General features: G+C 42.4%; 1 protein-coding gene across 1 annotated transcript in view; it reads right to left on the bottom strand.

Annotated features, from left to right (window-relative positions):
• LOC123754017 (CCN family member 2) overlaps positions 1 to 25,794 on the bottom strand; it is a 106,305-nt gene that overhangs the window by 14,263 nt on the left and 66,248 nt on the right. Inside the window, exons 2-3 of the mRNA XM_045736128.2 lie at positions 19,855 to 19,989; positions 2,838 to 3,045 (exon numbers count right to left, since the gene is read on the bottom strand). Of these exons, the coding sequence (XP_045592084.1) occupies positions 2,838 to 3,045; positions 19,855 to 19,989 (343 nt within the window). The remainder of the gene's footprint in view (positions 1 to 2,837; positions 3,046 to 19,854; positions 19,990 to 25,794) is intronic.

A 25,794-nucleotide genomic window follows, 5' to 3' on the forward strand; every position in this document is an offset into this window, starting at 1 on the left:
CATAGCACCCTCCATGCATCACCGGGAGGTGCGGCGTTGGGTTCACATTAACACAAGAGGGCCAACATCGATCCAGTTTAGCTAGAGGGACGTGGCATTCCTGTGTCACATATCACAGGAATAACAACATTGGTCTTTCAATAACAGCTGCGCTGGGAGTATCAGGACACAAGAGAATCTTGTGTACTAGCAAGAGCATTGCTAGTAATATCAGTATCACAATCAGCATCTGAAAGCAAAGGAACATCTGTAAATATTGAATAAAACTTAGCCAATTGCACCACTTCAGGAGCCAACTCCAGCAATGATGAAACTCTGCAAGATCGGACGACGTATAGATGTCGTAGTGATGATGGCGATTTCTGAAACAAATCTGGAGGCTTCTTGTCGTGAAATGATCCAAGTCGGGGAACTTGAGTCCGTAATGTCGCAGGAAGTCAGCCATGGGTGTCTAACACCTTAATTACATAGTCAAAAAAGCTGCATCCTTACTCTCACTTTGATCTTTAAAATGAATTCCGATCGTCTTTAACGATCTTTGACCTATCGGCTGTGAGATAATGGCCTAACTTTGGCTCCCCGGGGGGCTAATGACTCAGCTGGGCCTCTCTCATCTTTATCAGGCTGGATTTTGCTGCACGAATAAAATGAGAACAAAAAGTTTTGGTGGATATATTAGGATTGAGAAACTTGTCACTGAGATTTGTTTTAAATTTCCGTGAGTTTTTTCTCATCACTGAATTAAAAAGGCATCGTTGGCAAGAGTGCTTTTGGTATAATAGTTGCCATTAAATTATGCCTTGGTAAAGTTTTCCAGAGCTTATGAATGTGACTAAACTCTGTGGGTGTTGAACAAATCCACAAGAGCCATGACGAGGGTTCGAACCTAAGTCCGAGAGGATCCCAGACGCTACCATAATCTCTTTATTATATTATCAATATCAATATATAATAATGACATTGTAATTCAACCAAAAGTCTACTCCAAAAACCATTACTGCTTCTACTATGACCGTTACTATCACTCATAATAATAATACTTTAATTATTGTTGCTATTCCTATAATTGCTACACCTATTTCTACATAATAAAATATATTGTACAATAACAATAGTAATTAAGAAAATTAAACAGTTTAATCAAGGTATACGACACTTTAACATTTAAATGTAAGCTTTCAATTTGATCATCAACTCTCAATTTCGAAACACGAATATTTTTAATTCTATTTAGAGAAACGCAAAATAAACCAATACGACTCTTTCTGATGTCAGCAAAAACTTGTCATGTGAAGTGCACGGTGCTAAAGACAGTTACATAGAGAGAGAGGTTTAATAAAGAAAGACAGATAAAAGAACAAAGTAAATCAAAACAAAAGAGGAATATCATTTAGGGAAAAGACAGATTACATAGGATTTTTTTTAAAGCTGAAAGGAAGGTCGAGAGAGAGAAGGGAAAGTCGACGATCATCTTCAAATCCTTTGGGATAAGAGTGTAAAAACTTCGATATGAAGTTTACCTGGGAGAAGAGAGTGCTCCACCTGCCCTGGTGGCAGATAGTGCTTCACTGTCTGGGGCTGACAGCTCCCCACCACCTGGAAGGCAGACAGTACTCCACCACCTGGGGGGGGGGGCAGACAGTACCCCACCACCTGGAGGCAGACAGTACTCCACCACCTGGAAGGCAGACAGTACTCCACCACCTGGAAGGCAGACAGTACTCCACCACCTGGGGGGCAGATAGTACTCCACCACCTGTCAACTCACAATAAACAAAAGGCTACAAAGAAAAAGTTACATCCTCACCAGTTGAAAATGTGAAAATGAAGAGAAAGAGTGCAGATATTGTTTTGATGTGCTGACGTCACATTGCAAGTGCAATAGCTAGTAGAGTGTTTGTTGTGCGAGATCATGATGAATAGAAGTGTTGAGGGACTGTTGCATATCCTGGAGACTCAAGACGAAGATGGTGTAGCCCTGGAAACACAAACCGAAACTGTCTCCATTCTCCGCTTGTTACAACTTTTAATAAAGTTGTTACATCTTGACTTAACGTGTTTATGATGTATTAGAACGTTGTTACAACTTGCTATATTGATTGTTATAACTGGTTAGGTGTTAAAACTTGTTCGAACGTTGTACCAACGTCGTAGTTTCGGTGTGTGTTTGGCGGGAGATCACTGACCGAATTGTTTGCCTGCAGTTGTAATACATAAGAAATATCATCACTGGATGCAGTTAATGAAGCTGTTAGTTATCTTAAATGGCTGCAGTTAATGATAATAACGAGAACATGTTTTCGACTCATAATTGAAAAATTCCGGGTTCGAGTCCCGGGCGGGACTGAAATGGTTGGACGCATTTACTATCACCTAATGTCCCTGTTCACTTAACAGTAAGTGGGTGGGTACCCAGGAGTTAGTCAGCTTTTTGTGGGGTTGTAACGGGGGGGGGGGGAGTCAGTAATTCGACCTTGGGGGGGGGGAGACCTCGATATAAGCCTAGCATATGTATATACACTCTGGCTGCATGTCCCCTGACACAATAAATTATTCTTAAATTAAATTATTATGTTTAGCATATTTCTTCAACAGATTACAAAAGTTTTTTCCCTAACGCAATTAAGACTGAATTTGTCAGTTCCCTGAATGTTGTTGAGGAGAAGAACACAACAAGGTTCACCTTGGAATAAACCTGTAAGGTTGTTCTTGACAATAACACATTAGAACTCATCTTGTCAGGAACCTGTAAGATGCCATTGAACCAGAACACATCAAGGTTCACACTCACACCCGCCTATAAAACGATACTTGAAAAGAAAACCCTTCTGACTAACCCTGGCAGGTCCCTGTAAGGTCCTGGGTGCTGTTGTAGATGCAGCTGAGATTCCTGGAGACATCGCAGACGGTGGCACCGTCGCAAGGTTCTTCCGCCTGTCTAGCACACTGCCAGCAGCAGTCACAGCCGTCCCGCACCAGTGGCACTCCCGGGCCACACTCCGGCACTGTGCCACACCCGCAAGGGTACACACAGTGGGCACGGATCTGCAAGAGCACAAGAAGGGATTGAGTGCCCCACATGGGTTCATGCACTGTCAACGGACGTGAAGATTCGGGAGGAAAAAATTCGTGATTGAAAAACATCCACTTGGGCAATGGGATGGCCGCGAACCTACGACCTTGGTATGTATATGTACCTGGCAATGATAAAGTCGAAGGTTCGAGCCCACCTCATTGCCCAAGAGGATTTTCTCATATGTAATAATAATAAAAATAATTTTTGTTACAAATATATACAAAAGAATATTATTCAGTGGTTTCATAATTGTTACAGATTATGCATATTTAATAAGGCCCCTGATACGCAAACGTTTCGGGCCAAAAAATATAAACAAAATATATACAACTAAAAAAATATAGTTTCATGTCCGCAATAAAAATTGAAATATAAAAAAGTTAAAAATATTAAAATAGGGACGATAAAGACCAGCATACCAAGAATTTGGAAATGGGACAATAAGCAATTACCGGAATTAGGGGCAATGGGAGACATAAGTTAGGGTTAATACTCCACAGGGAAGGATTAATTATGTTGTAAAGAAATGTTCAGAACTTCAAGACAAATCCATACCAACTCTGCGGGGCAAGAAAGTAGAGTACAACATCCGTTCAGAGTTATGACTATATAACCTCGTCCTCTCGAGTTGTCACAACGTCTCGATAATGACGTACTAAATTACCCGAACCTAACCTAACCGAAGACCCACGAATAGAAAACGTGACAGCCTGACAATTTGGCAACCCGCTATGGTTTATAGTACATTATATTTTGAACGTTGGGGGATTTATAGGACAAAATGCAATGTTTTATTCGAAAGGACGGGTGTAGCATTGTATATCCCAAACACCTGATCTGCATTCACCCTATCCCCTTGCCCCATCACCCTAATACCCCACTGTATCCTTTTGAATTTCCAGCACAATAGTTCTCATCCTATCCCTCTTTCATCTTCATCCTAGTACTCCCTCTAACCCCTTGCGTCTTCACCTCAGTATACTCACACTATCCCCTGACATCTCCGCCACCTCAGTATACTCACACTATCCCCTGACATCTCCGCCACCTCAGTATACTCTCTTGCATCTCCTCCACCTGTCCTGTAGTCCCCTTTACTGCTCAAGACGAACATGAAGACGTTTTGGTGACAATAGCTAAATTAACCCGTGCTGGACTAGGGTAATCTAGTTATACACAAACAAGACGCAAGGCAGGAAGGGGCCTTTGGGCCATTATGGCGACACCTTTGGTCGCGTGAAGGTACACACGCCGCCTTGAACCCCTGTTTTGTTTTTCCTTTCTGCAATAGGTAGGGGGAAGCTTATCAAGTAGTCGATATGTCTCATTAATGATGATTCTTCCCCTCCCTCTTTCCCCACCCTGACCCGCACTTTATCGATCCTGTACCCACCTTCCCTCCTCACTCTACCTCTTCCCTACCATTTCCTTAATCTTTCCCTCTCCGTTCTTCCTACCCCCCCCTCCGTTCTTCACCCTCTGGCCTCCAGCTTCGAATAAATGCGCATTTCCATTTAATACAGACCTTGAAGATTTCTTCACTTTGAAGTGAATAACTCTAGGGGCTCGTCCAGCCACATTTCACTAATTTTTAGAGGTGATTACGCAATGCCTCTAGTAATATGTCACGCTAATGTGTTTTCTGTTCCGTCTCTTCTCCAGCTTAGTGAGAAGAGGCTTCACTCAGTCTTCCTTCCTAAATCGGTCCTCCTCTATGCTCAGGGACTTGTCATGTAGCTAACCCCAATATTTACTTTGTTTTCTTCTATATATTTTCAGCTTGGGATTGTACACTTGGACTGTATTGCAGTATTTCAAACTACATCAAAATCAAAAGTTATTCATAAAGAACTACACATTTATAATTTCGGAAAGTTTGCCATAACAGTTACAGAACATTAATTACATATAAGACAATCACAATAAAGTATAATGCTCTGAACTTTTCCTTGTCCAAGTTCATGATGGCTAAGAGATTGTGTGATGAAAATATGGACGAATCACACACAAGATGATTCGACAAAGTTCATTTTATGTTTAAGAAACTTTGAGCTTTAATTGAGGTTCTTTGTACGGCTGAGGATCTTTTCTGGAGTTAATACTGTATATAAGGTCAGGTCAGGTCCAAATTCTAGTTTCCAAATTAAAATGTTCTCTTTTAAGGCAAGGGATGACTCGGTCATCTCGAGTCATCTCAGCCATACTGATTTCTTTTGTTTTGAAATGAAAATACATACAAAATTTTTTTGTTAGTGCTTGACGCAAAACATCGAACACAACTACTGTGTAATATGATAACGGAACACCCAGAAACAACAAAACTAATGTAAAAACTCGTTTCACTCCTAAAATATACTTACAGAGCGGACGACTCTTACAGACGTAACCTTAATTAATTAGGTGCATTAACACAACGAGCGATGTGAGCTTGTTGTTGTCGTCGAGGTAATCCCATTTATGTTAGGTCTAATTTGAGACGACCTCTCCCTCATCAAAACAAAGAAGCCTTTCCCTTTTCTGGTCTTTTATATTTGTCAGAGCTGAAAATCTTATCACAACAACATGTCATTGATTGCCTCTTAAATCATCCCCCCCCCCTCACACTTCCCATCTTCTATCCCCGCACCCCTTTGGGAACTATTGGGGTAGGTTAGGTTAGGATATATAAGGTTCTATTATGTTAGGTTGGCTTCATTAATGTTAAGGTTATGTTGGTTTGATTTGCGTTAGGCTTGATTTTTGTTAGGTTTAAGTTTGGTTGGGTAAGGTTTGGCGGATGTTAAAATTCGATGGACGAACTGTCTTGATGGTGATGGGGCTTGCATCTGAGAGAGGGAATGGTTCGCGCTACTGTTGTGGTTGGCTCTAGGGAAATCCAGCAGCTAAGAATACGGGTTTATTGTTTATAGTTTCCTCTCACTTTCCTCAAGGCGCTTTCACAGGCAAGACTCAACATTTTCTCTACTTTTTTGGGGTGTCAATCAGAGTTATCTCTAGTTTACTTTCCTCAACTCTTCCCCACCTCTCCCCCCCCTCTCTTACACCCAGCCCCCCTCTCCTACACCCAGCCCCCCTCTCCTACACCCAGCCCCCCTCTCCTACACCCTGCCCCCCTCTCTTACACCCAGCCTCCCCTCTCCTACACTCAGCCCCCCTCTCCTACCCCCAGCCCCCCTCTCCTGCACCCAGCCCCCTTCTCCTACACCCAGCTCCCCTCTCAACACCCAGCTCCCTCTCCTACACCCAGCTCCCTCTCCTACACCCAGCTCCCCTCTCCTACACACAGCCCCCTCTCCTACACCCAACCTCCTCTCCTACACCCAGCCCCCTCTCCTACACCCAACCACCTCTCCTACACCCAGCCACATCTCCTACACTGAACCCCCTCTCCTACACCCAACCACCTCTCCTACACCCAGCCACATCTCCTACACTCAGCCCCCTCTTCTACACCCAGCTCCCTCTACTACACCCAGCCCCCTCTCCTACACCCAGCCACCTTTCCTTTCCCTGCATCATCCATCTGAGGCTAGTTCTATCCTGACAGACAGAGACAGACAGACAGGGACAGACAGACAGAGACAGACAGAGACAGACAGACAGAGACAGACAGACAGAGACAGACAGACAGACAGAGACAGACAGACAGAGACAGACAGACAGAGACAGACAGACAGAGACAGACAAACAGAGACAGACAGACACAGACAGACAGAGACAGACAGACAGAGACAGACAGACAGAGACAGACAGAGACAGACAGACAGAGACAGACAGAGACAGACAGAGACAGACAGACAGAGACAGACAGGAACACCGATATATAGCGGGATACACACACATACACCAAAACGCTACCAATTTACTCTTCAAGAGAAGCGAGTAACTCTCATCCTTCAACACAAAAAACTATCCCACAAAAAATTAATTAAGGAAAACAACAGCAGGAAAATAACTGAATAAAAGTTGCATAATAAACAGCCCTTCAGGTTAATGACAATATTGACTGGAACGTTAATTATGACCACCTCGCAGTCTTCCTGATGGACGAGGAGGTGGAAGAGCAGGAAGTGGAACAGGAAGAGGAACAGGAGGAAGTGGAGAAATAAGTGAGAGAGAGCCAGGAAGATGATGAGTAAACGGAAGAGGAGGAGGAGCAGGTGGAAGAGAATTATCAAATAGGAGGGGGGACAGAAGGAAAGTGAGAAGGGAAGCAGGAGAAGGAGGAGAAGGGATAGAAACATTATTAGATAGACTTGAATATCTCAGCCATGCAGCAGCTTGAGGTAATAGAGAGAGAGAGAGAGAGAGAGAGAGAGAGAGAGAGAGAGAGAGAGAGAGAGAGAGAGAGAGAGAGAGAGAGACAGGGTGAACTGGGAAAAGGCACATCTTATAAGACGGATTCGAACCAATGTTCTGCGTATTCCCAAACAAACTCCTCAGACCACTACACCACCACATGGTCAAAAGCATAGTAACCTGGGATTCAACTGAATCCCAGGTTGCCAAACTTTTTTACCATGTCGTGGTGTAGTGGTCTAAGGTAATACCCAGCGCAGAGGTTCGAATCCTCCACAAGGCTCCTACTAATTTTGTTTACATTTGTACATCACGTTAATGTGATTTCTTTGTGCATTTGAAGTGACGTGAGAGGCGAGGCAGTGGCAGCCCTGGTGTCACTGATAATGGACGTTGTTATGGTGGATGCTGAAGAAGATAACATGAACGGTTATGTATATACCGTTTATCGAATTTCCCAGCCGGCCTCACGGAGCTCATCTCTCTGGACCAACACAAGAGGCAGCAATCTGTTTAACACCCGGCACAATATAACAGGATTCCGAGTAGCAGGTCTTGTCATGGCTAAACTGAGGCCTTAGACCGTCGGAACAGTGAATATGTGAGCCTGATAAAGAGGCCGGCAGAGAAAGCCTGATACACTCAACAGACTGCGATTGTAGACATTCCAGTTATACTGGAAACCATCGCTGGAAAGACGACTAGAAAGAGCGCAATTAAGCCACAGAGGGTAATGGACAGGAGACGGAATGAACGGTGCTTTTGGGCCTGGGATCCGGGCCATTATCTCGGTACAGGTCTCTGTAAGACAGAGAGCCATGCAGTTTAATTATCGTAGGTAGTACTCTTGTCGAATTTGCATGAACATGACGTCTTATGAGGCAAAGCTCCTTGTGTATATAGTTGGCTGCATGTACGGCTTCCAAGTTTCTCGTGACGAGATGCGATATTAGATGGCAGTGTTCCGTCCTCTTACGGGTTCTCATGCACTTTATAATGTCTGTCTTTGGGTATTTCTTTAGGAGAGATCTTTACACGAGACTTTGGTATCGCGTGTTTGATGTTGACACAGATGTTCTGGAGCCTTGTGTAAACGTAGTAGATGTGACACAGATGTTCTGGAGCCCTGTGTAAATGTAGATATGACACAGATGTTCTGGAGCCCTGTGTAAACGTAGTAGATGTGACACAGATGTTCAGGAGCCTTGTGTAAACGTAGTAGATGTGACACAGAAGTTCTGAAGCCTCGTGAAAACGTTACAGATGTTGACAGAGATGGCCCTGAAAATAGTATTTTTGCTCCGGGAATTAGAAATCAATCTGGCAAAGGAGGCTCCGAGTGGGATGATAATATGATTAAAATATTAATCAGAGGAAATGCAAGAATCTTAGGAAGGAATGAGGAAGAATCTAAGACCATGATTAAAACAAAAAAGTCTAAGTAATATAGCGAAGGATTCACATAACTTTGTTTCCAATATATACAAATATATGTTTAAATTGTGGAAGTTGGCAGTCTGAGAACAAACAAATTGGTGGGTTATAAATAAAAAAAATAAAGATATATAAATAAAAAATAAAACAATAGGAGGATATAGTGGCGTGAGAAATGATTTTTGTGGCTTAATCGATTTACTAAAATATTATTGCAAGCGTTGCTAGTAGCACCTATTTTTTTTAATAAAAGGGGGAAGGACTGTTTCTCAGTGGGCCAAATTGAGAAACAATATTTGTGTGTGGTGGGGAACTGTAAGTGCTTCTTACACTCTTGTGATAGAGTATGAGACACACTAGGTGCTTGCATTGGAATATAAGCTCATCTAACTACCTGTTCGCAGAGCAACTTAAAGCTCATCATATACTGTTGAGGTAGACAAAGATGAAAAGGAAAGGGCGAAGTTAACTAGCAGTGGAAAGCGCCAAGCCATTAAGACTATATTCGCACTTGGAAGGGGTCAGGATAAGGATTTGTAATGGGACGAATGGGTGCCCATAACCACTTGGACTGTCGTGGATTGAACGCCGACCAGCATGAAGCTTGAAACTGAACAAAGTAAAATTCTGAATGATCGTAAAAAAGGGAGATGATACAGGAATCTGAAAAAGTGTCTGACGCTACTCCTACCAGTGCGGTGAGCTGGAAATAGTGAGGTGGGGCAGGCAGCTGGTGGGAGCCGCTAGTGACGATGACGGAGTGGCCGTCGAAGGTTCAGGGAGGGTAAGAGATAGGGCACACAAGGGTCACGAAGCACCTTAGCAGGAATAAGGGGTAAGACTACACCTTCACCATTGAATCCAATGTAAAAAATAACCCCTTCACTATGGAATCTAAGGTAAGCTCTTCAGTGTGAATGAAAGGTCGGAAAAGCAGACGAGGAGTCACAATAACGTGGCTGAAATATGTTGACCAAACCACACACTAGAAAGTGAAGGGACGGCGACATTTCGGTCCGTCCTGAACCATTCTCAAGTCGATTGTGAGAAAAGCTTGTCAGAGATTGTCAGAAAAGCTTTTCAGCGTGAATGAAATTTCAGAAAAAAAACTCTTGAGCGTGAATGTAAGATCAGAAAATTCAGTGATCATTAAGCGTGAATCAGTGATAAAGATGCGAGTTAGGATGATCGACAGAGTCAACCGGGAGGTATTGGTTATCCAGCTATGTTACTCTGTACTGAAGTGAAGCAGCAGAGTGTGTACCTGTAAGAATATTAGCAACTTGAATGCTGAAAGTGAAAATATATTTATATATCGTTTAGTGTGATGGGTGTAGATGATTTTAGGTAGCAAACATGGGCTTAAATGTATATTTTACTCATTAATATGAGAATGATAAAAGCAGGAGAAAAATAGTTTGAGAGTGTACTATAATTTAAAAAAAGAGAGAAGGAAATAAGCTGAGAATGAGGGAGGAAACGCATAGAGGAGGAGTAGGAGGATGGAGGATTGAGCTGCCTTAGAGCTTTTTCTCCTACATCTTGTTAGCAGCAAACTTACACCTCTCCCTATGGATTGCATCTCGTAATAGAACAGCATTTAATTAAATAGCGAATATTAGAGAAATGCGAATAACCCACTTGTTTCAATTTTTGTTTTCGACACGTTGGAAAGCCAGCGTCCATGTATAAATGAAGTCAGGCGTTATACATAAATGTTGCTTGAATGTATACATGTGACACCCCACAAAGAATACATAACACGAATGAGATCGCACAAGACCCAGATGGCTGCCTTCGGGAACGTGTTCCCCAGGCTGCTAGACTGAGAGATGTGAGGAAACTTTGAAATGACTTTGTCTGCCATTAGCAACAGCGGAAACTCGGGCGAGAATCGTAGAAACTTTCAACAAGGAGGAGCCACTGCAGGCGGTCAGGCCAACACTAAAGGTGCCCCGCTAAGTACATTAAGGCCTCTTAAGCCTTGTATCACAGAACAACACTGCCTAAAAACTTCTTGTAAGGAAGGAAGAGAGAGAGAGAGAGAGAGAGAGAGAGAGAGAGAGAGAGAGAGAGAGAGAGAGAGAGAGAGAGAGAGAGAGAGAGAGAGAGAGAGAGAGAGCCCTCATTCTAGTCTTTTTATTATTCTCGCTTTCCTGGCTCCCTGTAGAGACGTTACCCACACGCAATACCTTTCCCATCTCCCACTCCCCACGGTGGTATCAAGCCACACTTGGGTTCTTACGATCCCTCTTCCCTAAGGAGACATAAACCCTCCGGTTCTTCCCGCCATTACTCCCAGGTGACGGAAAGATGCCTCTAACGTCCTCTGAGATTGAAATGACACTCTTACCTCTGCCGCTGTCGCCAGTGATATTTGGGGGGAGAATAATTTTGCTGGTGTGCTTCCTTGATCCTCTGCAAGCCAAAGAGTACCCTGCGATATCCATTAATCCGTATGCCAGACACGATTGGGCCTTAGTCTACCAAATACTACAGAGCGGCACTCTGATGTAGTTGAGACTCAAGCAAACATAACCATCCAGACAGATAATGTTTTGGTTAAGAGTGAGGTGCTGGATGGCTGGACACCTCTGGCTGTGAACGGATGCTTTTGACTTGCAATGGGGGCGCCGCTGCCGGTAAAGATTAGGGAGAATTTTTTTCAAATCTGTTTGGCTCATCTGTGTGTCTGGCTTCCGTCCATGTTCTCTCGTTCTTGCGTTATTCCTTACAAGCATATTTTTTCACCATATTTTCATATTTGTCACCATAGTCTTATATATATATATATATATATATATATATATATATATATATATATATATATATATATATATATATATATATATATATATATATATATTTTAAACATGCCTCCGCTCTATTTTATCATTTTCTAGCGTTTCTAGGTCTAGTTCTTTCTTTCTTGGCACCCCATCCCAAGTAGTTCTGGAGCCAGCCTTATTGCAAACTTTTGCACATTTTCCAGTTTCCTTGGGATGGGGGCTCCACTTAGAGCCCCTTGCTCCAGGACGCGCTCACGTAGGTGGCGAGCAGTGTTCTGAACTCATCCTTATTAAGGTTCCTGAAGTTTTTTTTCTGATTGCTAGTTTCGCGAATTACTGTTATCTTGTTTATGTGAACCATTGGAGCAAGTTCTGATGTTATGTCTGCTCCTAGATCCTTTTAATTATACTTTCCGTTGTATATTGGTTTCCCTTCATTGTCTCCTGCTGGTCTCCTGACAGGATTGTCAGGAGATGGGAGAGAGTGTATAAGGAATTCACTGATTATACTTGAATCAGTAATACTGTAGACTGACTATTCTCAGTTTATATGACCCTCGCGCACTGGGTGTCGTCTCACGTCCCCTTTTACAAGTCGTTCAAGTTTGTCCAGGATTCAAGTCGTGCATTTTTATTTCTGGAGAACTTTCTCTCCTGCTCTGAATCTCGTCTATCTTTCTACGTAGGTGTGTAGGAGGTTAGATTCCAGCGAGAATTAGGTTAATTTTATGCTTTAGATATTAGGAACTTAATGTTTTAAGATATTTAGTAATTTCTCTGTATGTTTTCTTTTAATTATGAATATATTCTGTATACCTCTCGACTGCGTCCTGACCGGGTCACTGTAATCAGTGGGTTACCATGTGATTGGATGTTTACAGCAGTGTCTAGCTCGGAACACATTTAGAGAACCTTTACGTTGAATTACAGTATATATCCCCAACGTTAATAGCGTCATCGAGTAACGTCTGAACGAAGAAAGACCAACTTTTTCAACGTTAATGGATTGTTATATTTAACATTGTTTGCCCAGCGTTGGCCGGGAGGAACAGTCAAGCCTGGTGTGAGATGTGCAACTAAGGTGTATAAATTGGGGTTGAAAGATCTCAAAGATCACGAAACAATGAAACTGTATTCATTTCGATTTACATAGTAAATGAGTAAACACATTTGGAATTGGAGTTGCTGATCTCAGGAACAGGTTACCCTCTATCGTCATAAAAAACAATTACCTAGATGAAAAAATAGGAACTGCGTTGCATGGAGCAATTGAGAAAATGTGCAAATGTTCTATGTGATTTCGAAAAACGTAATACCTAACATTCACCGCATGTAATATGATAAAGCATTTATTAACTATGTAAAATCAGAATGAAACTTTTATTTTCACAAGGGGGACAGCCATAATGTTCAGTTAAACCACATCACTGGAGCGGCGGAAGAAGAGATTTATCAGGATTCTATAAGAAGAGCGCAGCCAAGTAATTGAATGAGGTCTCCAGGTGAATATCAAGGTTTCAACACTAGAAAACTCTTTATCTTTCCTTCTCTATCAGTAGAGTTTAACGTTTGCCACACAGGGTAGGAGGGGGATGGTTAAAGAGGGGGTGTGAAGTAGGGGAGGGGAAGGTTGCAGGTTAAAGTGGGGGAGGAAGAGTCAGGAAAAAGATAAGAGAGGGGTGGGGGGAGTTTGGGAGAGAAGTTTTGGAGGTGGGAGATTGAAGGAGGATTGATTGGGAAAATGTTGGAAGGGGGTGATGATTATTAGATGATTGTTGGGGAGGATTGGAGGATCATTGGGAAGGCTGGAAGGGGGGGGGGATAGAGGTTTGGACGAAGGCTAGAGGGAATGAGAATGCATTCGAAACAATTTCTGATGAATATCCTCCATTACTGGACAGGAAAATAGTTTCCAGTTTCGGAAAATGTGACAGCGAGCGAGAAGGTAATACGAGATACTTTACTGTAAAGGTTTTCACTTGCATCCTGATAATTAAGAAACTTGTGTTCTGTTTATTGCGCTTAAAATCGTTCGTTAATGAAAAAAATAACCATTAACCAGAGTCGGGACGGTCCCCTGATGCTCAACACTTTCAAAAGTTTATATTATAGCTTAGTAAGCCAAACAAAAAAAGTCTTTGTGTATTATTGATTTTTATAGGATTTGTACTTACTGTTCAATGTTTTCCCCAAAACACGATCGCTAATCGTTTCATTCAGGTCCCCAATTACTGTTGGATGAAGTACCAATCATTACCAGTATATATATATATATATATATATATATATATATATATATATATATATATATATATATATATATATATATTTATATATATATATATATATATATTATATATTATATATTATATATATATATATATTATATATTATATATTATATATATAAATATATATATATATATATATATATATATATATATATATATATATATATATATATATATATATATATATATATATATATATATATATATATAAAATATCATTGCGATTATATCCTCGTGGAAATTGCACCATTTATGCAAAAAACGGAATAGTTTATTTATTTATGTATTTAAGAGGTCTTACATTCTTGTACAGCCACTAGCGCGCGTAGCGTTTCGGGCAGGTCCTTAATCCTAATTTTCCCCGGAATACGACCCGCCAAACCGCTTAACAACTAGGTACCCATTCACTGCTGGGTGAACAGAGGCATACAGTTAAGGATTGGCGCCCAGTCAATCCTCCCCCCCCCCCGGCTAGGATACGAACCGAGGCCAAAGCGCTCGCAAAACGCCGGGCGAGTGCTTTACCACTGCACGATGGGAAGGTAATTTTTTTCTATATTCATATATTTTCATCAAAATTCTCTACTATTTTAAAAACGAGGTAATTCAGGCGTCGAATTTCAGGATTGCACTGAGAGACAAAAATGTAACTGGATTCCAGAGACCGGTTGAGAAATGGAACTGATGTCTTGGTCAAAGAAGGATTCGGGCTTAAGGAAGCGTCCAAAACCAATAAGAATTAGCTGACACGCCAATAATCGAAATCCGGCAACCACTCGATTTAACGGCACTCACGTGCAATATTGACCGTAATCTGTTTTCATCCAGAGAGAGAAAAAAAGAGAGAGAGAGAGAGAGAGAAAGGGAGGGAGGGAGGGAGGGACTGAGTGAGAGAGAGAGAGAAAGAGGGACTGAGTGTGAGAAGGAAAGGAAATGATTTAGGGAGAGTGTACAGAATGGAGGAGAATACAGGGACGGGAATGGAAGGGGATAGAGGGACGGAAATGTTGAAGTAAAATTACGTATTGAAATGACCAACTTATCCTCGTGGTATACAATGCTCGGCCCAGCTGTGGCCGTCTCTTAAAATGCTTTCGTAATTTTGTTTCCTTTCAGCATATTAAAAAATGTGCTTGCTTGATGACTGTGCTTGTGTTACCTCCACTCTTCACTTGCTCTGTTATACACTTACCATCATATCTTTCGTTCCAACAAGTTGTTGTTATTTTATTGTGCAGATTGAGGACCTCCTTTGAGGTTATCTTGAGATGGTTTCGAGGCTTAGCGCCTCCGCGGCCCGGTCCTCGACCATGCCTCCTCGCTGCTGAACTGGTCAACCAGGTTGTTGATCTAACCTTTGAGTATGTTCCATTTAAAATCAATGTGATATCTCCTATATCCATTCCATCCACTTTCTCGTGTCTGTTCCGTCTCTCTATCATGTCCGTTCCAACGAATACATTCTGAGTTGTTTTGAGATAGTACCAGTAATTTAAGTATTTAATTAAATGTGTCTGTACGTATAGTTTAGATTCTCTGAACACCTATTTGTTTATTTTCTCACCGACCTTCAAAATGTAAAAAAAAAATAAAAAGCCGTTTTTCAAGCGGAATAGCACTTGTTTGAAAAAAATAGGTTTACTGTTGTGGCATCCGTTGTTTTGGAGGGTCTGTCATTCACGCTGTAGTTTCCTGCTAACTTGTCCAGTTATGGACAGATAAACATTCTGACACGAGTTATCATTGTTCCTAGATTTTCTTCACGTTTTCACGTGATGAGAATTCATGATTGCGTCTTGTGTCCAGTTTTGCTGTATCCTCCCTCACCACCTCTCTTACCACGCTCCTTCTTCCTGCCAGGCGGAGTCATCTTCCTTTTCCTTCCTGCTAGGCATAACTCAGTCCTCCTTTCCGGGACGGTGAGTTATCCTGCTCTTTTCTGTAGGGTTGAGTTATCCTGCTCTTTCCAGTAGGGTTGAGTTATCCTGCTCTTTCCTGTAGGGCTGAGTTATCCACCTCTTTCTTCCTGCAATTCTGAGTCATCTCTCCTTCCCCTCCTCTCCATCCTGCAAGTATGAGTCGCAACCATCCTTCTTGCAAAACGTCTTGTTCATATTCTTCTGGAAATTGCAAAAATGTTGAGTCGTGCTCAGAGCTTTCCAGTAACTTCTTATGCATACTGAATCATTTTAATGTATAGAAATTGTGCCTTTTACATTTATTACTACCCCCCGAGGGACTCCTCAAAGACCTGGTCGTTAACTAGATACTGCAACGACTGTCAGCTCGCTCGTTCCCCTCCTCCATTTACTTTGTACCCTGTATACGTTTAGTGAAAGGAAATCCAAGGTTAACTTTGTATTATTTATTTTAAGTTATTGGATTTAGAAAATATTTTTAAGATTAATAGAAATATTGAGTGTGAATGTGAACTCACCTATTTGTACCTGCAGGATCGAGCGTTAGCTCTTGAGCCACGCATTTTCAGCTGCGTGTTGTCTAAGGCAATGCCTACTGACCTTTTTCTCTATAATAGATTTTTTTTTTAAATTATAAATGGAGTTTGATTCAACCTGCTCGTTTGGTTCATTTCATTTCCCCACTACTCTACGCTAAAATTTCTAGCGTAACACCTATTTCTTTCTTTCTAGCACCTTTCTAGCACCTCTATGACTCATCTAAGTTTCACTATTCCACCTATGCTTCTGGTTCTATTGGTATTCATTGTGAACAGTTCCTCATTTTCCACTCTGTCAATCCCCCTAAGTCTCCCTTCTCTCGACTCTTTTTCCAGCGTCGTCCGTTTTAGTTCCTTCAGTCTCTCTTCATACCCCATCCCTCGCAGTTCTGGGAAGGGCCTCCTTGCAAACTTCTGAATCTTTTCTGGAATCCTCAAGTGTTTATTAGATGGGAGGTTCACGACTAGGCGGCAAATTCTAAGATTGATCTCACCTTGTCAGTATACGGCTCTAAATGCCTTCTTATTTCGTTCTTGGATATTCTGAATTTTGCTAGTGTAGAGTCTACTGCTGACGTTGTCCTATTTATGTGGGCTTCCAGAGTTAGGTTTGGTTTGGGAGAGGAGCGAAGGAGGAAAGAGGGGAGTTAGGGGGAAAGATGTGGGAAGAGGGGAATGTGGGGAGAGAGGAAATAAGAGACGTCGAATGGTGGTGGGGGAGAGAGACACCCATCCACCATCCTGGGCACATCCGGGTAATCTTCTAATTCCCTGTTATCAAAAGATCACTACATTATACCCTGTAGACAAAAGATCACTACATTATACCTTGTAGACAAAAGATAACTACAGTATACCCTGGTGACAAAAGATAACTACAGTATACCCTGCAGACAAAAGATAGTCGCCACACTGGGAGAGAGAGAGAGCATGGTTGAGGGTATTTGGTTACTGCAAGCACTCTCTCGTTTCGTAATATTTGATGGATTTAAAGCCGCGGGTCTTGCCTTTTCTTGCCCAATCAAAGACTCCTTAACTACTTAACAACTATTCGTTAAAACGTAGATTTCAGTACTTAGCTCCCCCAACGAAAAGGAAATAGATATGCACAGCAAAATTTGTTTAATTGTGAAATGGTGTACAAATAATTATTTGGATTCTGATGGCTGTCTAACAGAGGGACTGTTATTTCATTCTTTAATTGTTTCTTGAATATATTTCATTTACATCCTTTCCAGGGTAACTGTCGTGAAGAGTTTTACGCTCCGTGAAGAGTTTAAAAATGTTTTCTGAGCACCCGGTTCGTCCTGTTGCTTGGAGGCTTCCTGCCGACCTCTGACCTAGGGGTGAAGCTCTCACTTCACTGTGTAATGCTATTGTGCTCTGTCTCTCTGTCTCTGTCTCTCTGTCTCTCTCTCTCTCTCTCTCTCTCTCTCTCTCTCTCTCTCTCTCTCTCTCTCTCTCTCTCTCTCTCTCTCTCTCTCTCTCTCTCTCTCTCTCTCTCTCTCTCTCTCACCCTGGCTGGCAATCTCTGAGCACTTCTCTTTGATTCACTTACACTGTTGTCATGGCCTTTTTCAATGTTGATATTGTTTGCACTTTATTAGTTCCTACTTGTATCGTTATCATTATTGCTTTTAATTTTCCACTGTTATCTTTAATTATAAGAGTTAGAAAACGTTATAATTATCATTAATAATATTAATCCAATTACTTTTCTTAATCCTATATTATAATCCTACTCTCCTCATGTTCGGTTTTGCTATCATAAATATCACGTTTCAAACACTAATCTTTGTGGCAGGTCACTTTTGGGTCCCCTCTCGAAAGGGAACACTCTCGTGTTCCTTTCCCCAGGGGGAATGAGTGAGGGGAGGAAACAAGGGAAGACCTTGTGGGGTTGGGGACTATCGCACTGGTGAAAGGGAGGTGGGTGGGATGAGGGTAAGGTATCGTGGTAAGGGGGCACGCTCCCGTCCCCTCTAGAGAAAGGGGTAAGAAGAACTGAGAAGAGGTATTGGTTCCCTAATGTACTCATATTGGTTCAATATGAGTAGCAGATATTCTTCAGGGATACTTGGTCCACTAACTTCTTATAACCCACCCTCTTTGCTCTCTGGTCTACTTCCTCAGACGGCAAATTTATATAAAACCATATTAGTCGGCCCTGAAGTTAGCTATTTAGGTTTGGTTAAACCAATTCTACATAACCTTGTCTCCAAGTAATCTAAAGTAATCTACGTAATCTCCTTGTGGTAAGGGAAGTGGTGGAGAGCTGCTTAATACTGAGTAATATGTTCTTGTGGGATTTTTGTCCATCTTAACTGAAATATTTTGTACCACTTTCCCCTGTAATTGTTATGGATTTATACGAAGAAAGTGTAAATATCCTGGGGCTTGCTGGCAGGGTGTCTGACAGGTGCAGCCAAAGTTGCGAGGAACGTTTGGGCGACGTTTCCCGGAAGGTGTTTGTGTTATTTCACCATGAAACAGCTCAAACAACCATCTGTTCATGATGGATGAACAGATATTTTTAACATCCCGCGAGAGATAGTGAGAGGGTGAGAGTGTATTCGCCTAGTTAAGCACTCGGGGATTGAGTTTTGGCTCTTTGGTCCCGCCTCTCAACTGTTAATCAACTGGTGTAGAGATTCTGGAGCTAATTGGGCCCCCTATCAAACCTAATAATATGTGTGTGTGAGAGAGTGGTGGCTGGTCGTAGGAGACAGACAGATGCAACAATCAACCCTAAACACAATGCAACAATCAGCAGCTGGTCATTCAATATATATTCCAGAATGAAACAGATGTAATATAAAACATGCCATTTCGAAATCACGTTTTGCCTTCTGAACAACATATTAATAAAAAAAATGTGTTTAACGAACTACTAACGCAGTGGGAGAAGAGAGACATGGGGACCTGAAAGGAAGGGGGGGGGGGTAGACCAGAAGAGTCGGTGGGCAGAGAAATATTCCACAGCTGTGTAATCAAAATTCTATGTAAAAAAAATTCTGTAAATGTTAATTAAATTGTGAGAACATAAGGGGCATGCACGAGAATTACGATATTTTTTTTAATATGGTCTATTTAGTAAATATATTTGACATGAACAGAAGTGTGACTTTACTTGCCACACTGTGGGAGGTAGAGTGTGGGTGTACTTGCCACACTGTGGGAGCTGGAGTGTGGGTGTACTAGCCACACTGTGGGAGCTAGAGTGTGGGTGTACCTGCCACACTGTGGGAGCTGGAGTGTGGGTGTACTAGCCACACTGTGGGAGCTAGAGTGTGAGTGTACTTGCCACACTGTGGGAGCTAGAGTGTGGGTGTACTTGCCACACTGTGGGAGCTAGAGTGTGGGTGTACTTGCCACACTGTGGGAGCTGGAGTGTGGGTGTACTTGCAACACTGTGGGAGGTGGAGTGTGGGTGTACTTGCCACACTGTGGGAGGTGGAGTGTGGGTGTACTTGCCACACTGTGGGAGGTTGAGTGTGGGTGTACTCACCGCGGTGTAGGGGCTAGAGTGTGGGTGGGTCTCCCTATACAGTTCACACTGATAGCAAGGCGCACGCTGGCTCACCACGCCCACCGCCCACGCCAACACACACCACGCCGCCGCCACCACGCCCACGCCGGCCATCTGAAACACATTTTAGAATTAAGTGCATGCACGACCTGTCTCCAAGTACAGAGATATTAAATCACAATAACGTAGTTAAAACGAACGTGTATATATATATATATATATATATATATATATATATATATATATATATATATATATATATATATATATATATATATATATATATGTGTGTGTGTGTGTGTGTGTCAGGTGGAGGATGATGGCCATGAAGAGTGAAAGACTGTAGACGGACACAGGATGAGTCTGGTGGAGGATGGAGCCTGGAAAGGCTATTGGCTAAGGCGAAGACTCATCAAGCTGAAACACTCCCTCGTTAATAAAGATCTTCTTTACTCTGAGGCTCGCTTAGTCAAGCTCAGTTTGTCATTGACGAGCAGACGCCTCCAGTATGATGCGTGGGCGACCTGCTCCTGGATATATTTTGGATTTCTGGTGTCGAGGAGAGGAAACATATTAAACACGGTCACCCCAAACCGTTACTGGCCAGACCCATAGGTGCTTAACCGTTCCTGTCCCACCTCTCACACAGATCGGCTTTTCTCCCTCGGGATCTGTTCTTATGACCTCACTTGAAAGCAGAGTTGCAAGAACAGGTATTCCAGTAAGCTAAGGGTAGAACGCCTAACTTTGATCCATTTGCAACACTCGCACGTCTCTTTGATGTTCTGGCGCGAAGGCCAAGTTGTTCTTGGGTTTCAGAGGGGGTGCAAGGACGCCTTAACCTCGCGTGCATGAATCGGTATAATAAATTATTGCAGCATCCGTAGCCGGATGCCTCGTGTGTCTGCTGGAGCACTTGTCGCAGCATCCAGGCAAAGGCCACTAGTCTGGACCCATTTCCGGCCCGTGGATAAAGTCAGCGAGTGTGCAAAATAGGAGGGACCTCCACCGGTGCACCGTAGCGGCAGCAGCAGTAACAACAGCAAGCGCAACACCGTTCTAAAATCGGCAGATATTTCGTCTGGATTCCAGTGGAGAGTTCAGACTTATTTTGTCACACTTTGCTTATCCGTTCACATACGTCGTGTCGTGCCAGTTCCTCACACTTGTCATCAGGGTGAGCACTGTGTAGAATAAGAATAGAATGGAATTATCAGGAGAAACACCCAAGCAATTACGACTATATAGCACTTGGAAGGGATCAGGATAAGAATATGGGATGGTACGGGGGGGGGGGGGAAGAATGGTGCCCAATCACTTTGTATAGAATAAGAGAGGACATGGGGAAAAGTGTATAAACTATTGTGGTGCTTGGATGGTTTTGTATGTGTGGGGTGGGGGCAGAAGGGCCTGTTCGGTTAGAATGGATCCAAAGAGACACGAATGTTTCCTTTCACCAGATGCCTCTGTTCACCTTACAGTAAACTGTTGCCCGAGAGTTAGGAAACTCTGTGAGTTGTATTCTGAGGTAAATCCCTTATTTTGTTTAGGTTACTAAGTCTAACTATATACATTTATTCTCAGTAGAATATCTTGAGGTTATTTTGAGATGATTTCGGGGCATAATGTCCCCGCGGCCCGGGGTCTCTGGATCGACCAGGCCTCCACCCCCAGGAAGCAGCCCGTAGCAGCTGTCTAACTCCCTGTAAACTGTTAGGTAACAGGGGGGATCAGGGTGAAAGAAACATTTTGCCCATTTGTCTCCGCCTCCACCGGGGATCGAACCCGGAACCTCAGGACTACGAATCTGAAGCGCTGTCCACCCAGCTGTCAGCGCAAGAATGTGAATGTTTTTATGAGTAACATTCTGCCTGATAATGAGCGTGGAAAAACTGGGTGAGTATATAAATAGGAATATAATTGTGTGTAATATAACCTCGACTTTCAAAGGGATTTTTTGCCTGAATATTACATTTACGACGAAATTGTTGCACATTCTCTTTGGAGGATTCTGCGAAGAAAAATATTTGATTCTCTGTAGAGTGCAGCCCGACCTACATTCCTGCCTCTTTCTCATTCTTTTTCTTCCCTTCTCTCTCCTCTCTTTCTCTCTTATTCTCTTTAATTCTTCCTTCCTCCCTCCCTCCCTCGTGTACAGCCTCCTGCAGTGGGCTGATCTCCTTGACTGTGATGAGCGACGCGCCTTAATGAAACAACAACAGTATCGAATGTCTCCCTCCCACTTGTATTCAACACCAGCTGTTTATCATTTGCTTATCAAAGACATATTCACCATCTTGGGAACGCTCACCATCTAGCGCATACTCACCATCTTGTTCATACTCACTATCTTGATCATACTCACCATCTTGGACATACTCATCACTATCTTAACACCCTCAATGCGGTTAGAAAACACCTGTGTTCTACTGCATATTCTCCTAGGATATGAACCTCATTAGGGTAGTCTCCATAGGGTGGGTAAAGTTAGACGAAGCTTATCAGGGGTTTAGTTAGGTTGGATATTTGGTTTAATTTCCGAGATTGACCTGTTTTATGGATCATTTTCAGCCTCGTGATAGTTCGGTCCCTCGAGGACTCTTGCTGTGCTTGATAATGAATTGCCTGATTACCAATATTCGGAGAGATCCGCTGACTCCTCCATCCCCAAGAAGAAAGGTTCTCCGGTGTAGCGTCCACAGAGAAAGGTTATTTCTCTGTAAGATCTACGTCTCTGTAAGATCTACGTCTCTCTGTAAGATCTACGTCTTTCTGTAAGATCTACGTCTCTCTGTAAGATCTACGTCTCTCTGTAAGATCTACGTCTCTCTGTAAGATCTACGTTTCTCTGTAAGATCTACGTCACTCTGTAAGATCTACGTCTCTCTGCAAGATCTACGTCTCTCTGTAAGATCTACTTCTCTCTGTAAGATCTACGTCTCTCTGCAAGATCTATGTCTCTCTGCAAGATCTATGTCTCTCTGTAAGATCTACGTCTCTGTAAGATCTACGTCTCTCTGCAAGATCTACGTTTCTCTGTAAGATCTACGTCTCTCTGCAAGATCTATGTCTCTCTGTAAGATCTACGTCTCTGTAAGATCTACGTCTCTCTGTAAGATCTACGATTCTCTGTAAGATCTACGTCTCTCTAATACAACCAAAGGTAGGTCAGTCACCAGACAACTGGCTAATTTTGAAGTTTTCTGGCTGGTGCTTCTAAACCTTTCTCAAAAATAATTTTCAATATAGAAATGTCTACATAATATAGGAATTTGTCACGATCACCGCAACACTGAACATCGTATTAAATGCATGCAGAATAATCGTCTCTAACATCAAAGCTAAATGGAAGTGAATCGCTCAAACATCCTTCCATGGGAAAACACACACACACACACACACACACACACGAGTTAATTTGATGCTAAATAAACATCAGCAAACATCAATGTTCACTCGATGCCGTCACAAATCTGTTCCATTAGCGCAACACGGACCATCTCGGGTAGAAATATGTGCACGAAATCGTAACGAAACGTAACGAAACGAAATCACTCATTAATAGTGATAGAATAAATGGCATACGGAAGGGGGAGTGTATGGGGGGTGGCTTTGACTTCATCACTATCAGTGACAGCATGTATGTTACACGGTAGAGGACGTCCACTATATGCAGAATATAGACATGTGGCCACCTATGCAGACTTGACATGTGGCCTCCCCAACAAAGTCCCCCCCGCATCTCTGCTCTACATAATAGTTTACATGTAGCCTTTCCACCTGGATCCACCTCATCCCCTGTTGTAAATAATGGTTCACATGTAGTCTCGCTACCAGGCTCCACTTTACCCCTATTGTACGTAATGGTTTACATGTAGCCTGCCTTCCAGGGTTCCACTTCACCCCTGTTGTACACCGTGAACTGAAAATACCTCTTTCCCTATCCATATCCCCCAAGTGCTCCTGTGGGGTCGCCCGAGCTGCCATCCCCCATTCTGAAACGCAATATACACCCAACAAAAATCTATATGAATTGTAAGAATTCAGTTTTTATTTATATATTTAATTCGGTATAGAATTTCCTTTCATAACTCTCCAAAAGCAATATCCGTCCGTCAGTCGAGCTGTGACTGACTAAACTAATACCTCTGGCATCCTTTCCAGATTCCAGCGTTCCAGGTGCACACGATTCAGAGCAAGTCGTTTTACAGTCACGGCCCTGGAAAATATGTAAATATTTACATGACTACACATCAACATTTCCAATGTCACCTTTATCTTCCTCAACCTACTGGTCTAAAATAGACTTTCTCTCATGTAACTGAATTGATATTTTCTGCACTTTATATAAAATGAAAAACAAAATTGTGTTTTGCGTGTAAAATTTATTAACATTTACTGCGATAACTTCTGGGGCCGAATGTATTAACACGGTTGGATGCTCAATTCACAGTTTTGACATTACATTCAACCTGAATTCTGTTCTCTCAGTCATAGGAGAGATAGAGAGATAGAGAAGGGTTTGATGTAGGCAGTGAGCGTATTTCTTCCTGGGATATGATATTTAGTCTTCCATTGAGAGGTATTTCGTCCTGGGAAATAATATCTAGTCTCCTGTTGAGAGGTATTTCTTCCTGAAAAGTGATATCTAGTCTTCCGCTGAGATATATTTCTTCCTGGGAAATGATATCCAGTCATTCAGCGAGGGGTATTTTTAGTTGGGTCAGATCATTCAGTCTCCGAGACGGTGTCTAAGATCGCCTGCGAACCTAATTGTAACTTACAAGAAAATTGTCTTACTACTTTTTAAAGAAAAATTCTTTACTACTTTTTGGTTTACAGTACTTTATTGAAGGTACAAAGTTACACAAAGCACCAATATCAGAAAGTTCAAAAGTCCAAACACAGGTCTTAGGTGATTCCAGATTAAGTAAAATAAGTTAACTGAGACAATAAGATACCTCTCAAAAGGAGATAGTAGCTTAGACTATTTCTACCTTACATGATCCTTGCCCAGGAGCGAGATTCACGAAGCAGTTACGCAAGTACTTACGAACGTGTACATCTTTCCGTAATCTTTGACGGTTTTGGTTACATTTATTAAACAGTTTACAAACATGTTAACTTCCCATTTAACTGTTTTTATTGCTATAAACAGCTTTCTGGTGCTTCGGAGCTCATAAACTGTTTAGTAATTGCAAACAAAGCCGCCAAAGATTCAGAAGAGATGTACAGGTTCGTAAGTGCTTGCGTAACTGCTTCGTGAATCTGGCCCCAGAGCCGCCCGGGCTAGAGTCAACCTCTGCACCCACATTACCCCTCCCCCTATCCCCTATCCCCTAACCCATTTATTTTCCCTAATCTCATCCATCTGCCTCTTGACTTCCTTTACTTTAGCTAATCCATTATCCCTTGCCTTCACCACCGCTTCCTCCATCCCCTTCTGTTCCCTACATCTCTGCCAAACCACTTGGGCTGGACGGTAGAGCGACGGTTTCGCTTCATGCAGGTCGGCGTTCAATCCACGACCCTCCATGGGGTTATGGGCACCATTCCCTTCGTCCTATCCTAAATCCTCATCCCATCATCCCTTCCAAGTGCTGTGTAGTCGTAATGGCTTAGTGCTTTCTCCTGATAATTTCCCTACCTTCCTAGATACCTGTCCCATCCCCCCATACCTTACCCTTCCCTATCCCGTCTTCCATCCCCTCTTTCCTACTCTCATTCCCTTTTTTCCCCACCCCTTCCTATCAACTTTCCCCATCTCTTTCCCCAACATGTGTCCCCACTCATTCCCCCATAAACTTTCCCCACCAACAACCCCTCGCTGTTAATGGGTTATGAATACGTAACAACATGAGAAAAGATTGACGAGCAAACGAATAGTGGAGAGAATAATGTGGATTGTGGGGGTGTAGT

This window comes from Procambarus clarkii, chromosome 6 (genome assembly GCF_040958095.1).
Source record: "Procambarus clarkii isolate CNS0578487 chromosome 6, FALCON_Pclarkii_2.0, whole genome shotgun sequence".
In the NCBI taxonomy this organism is placed as follows: Eukaryota; Metazoa; Arthropoda; class Malacostraca; order Decapoda; family Cambaridae; genus Procambarus; species Procambarus clarkii.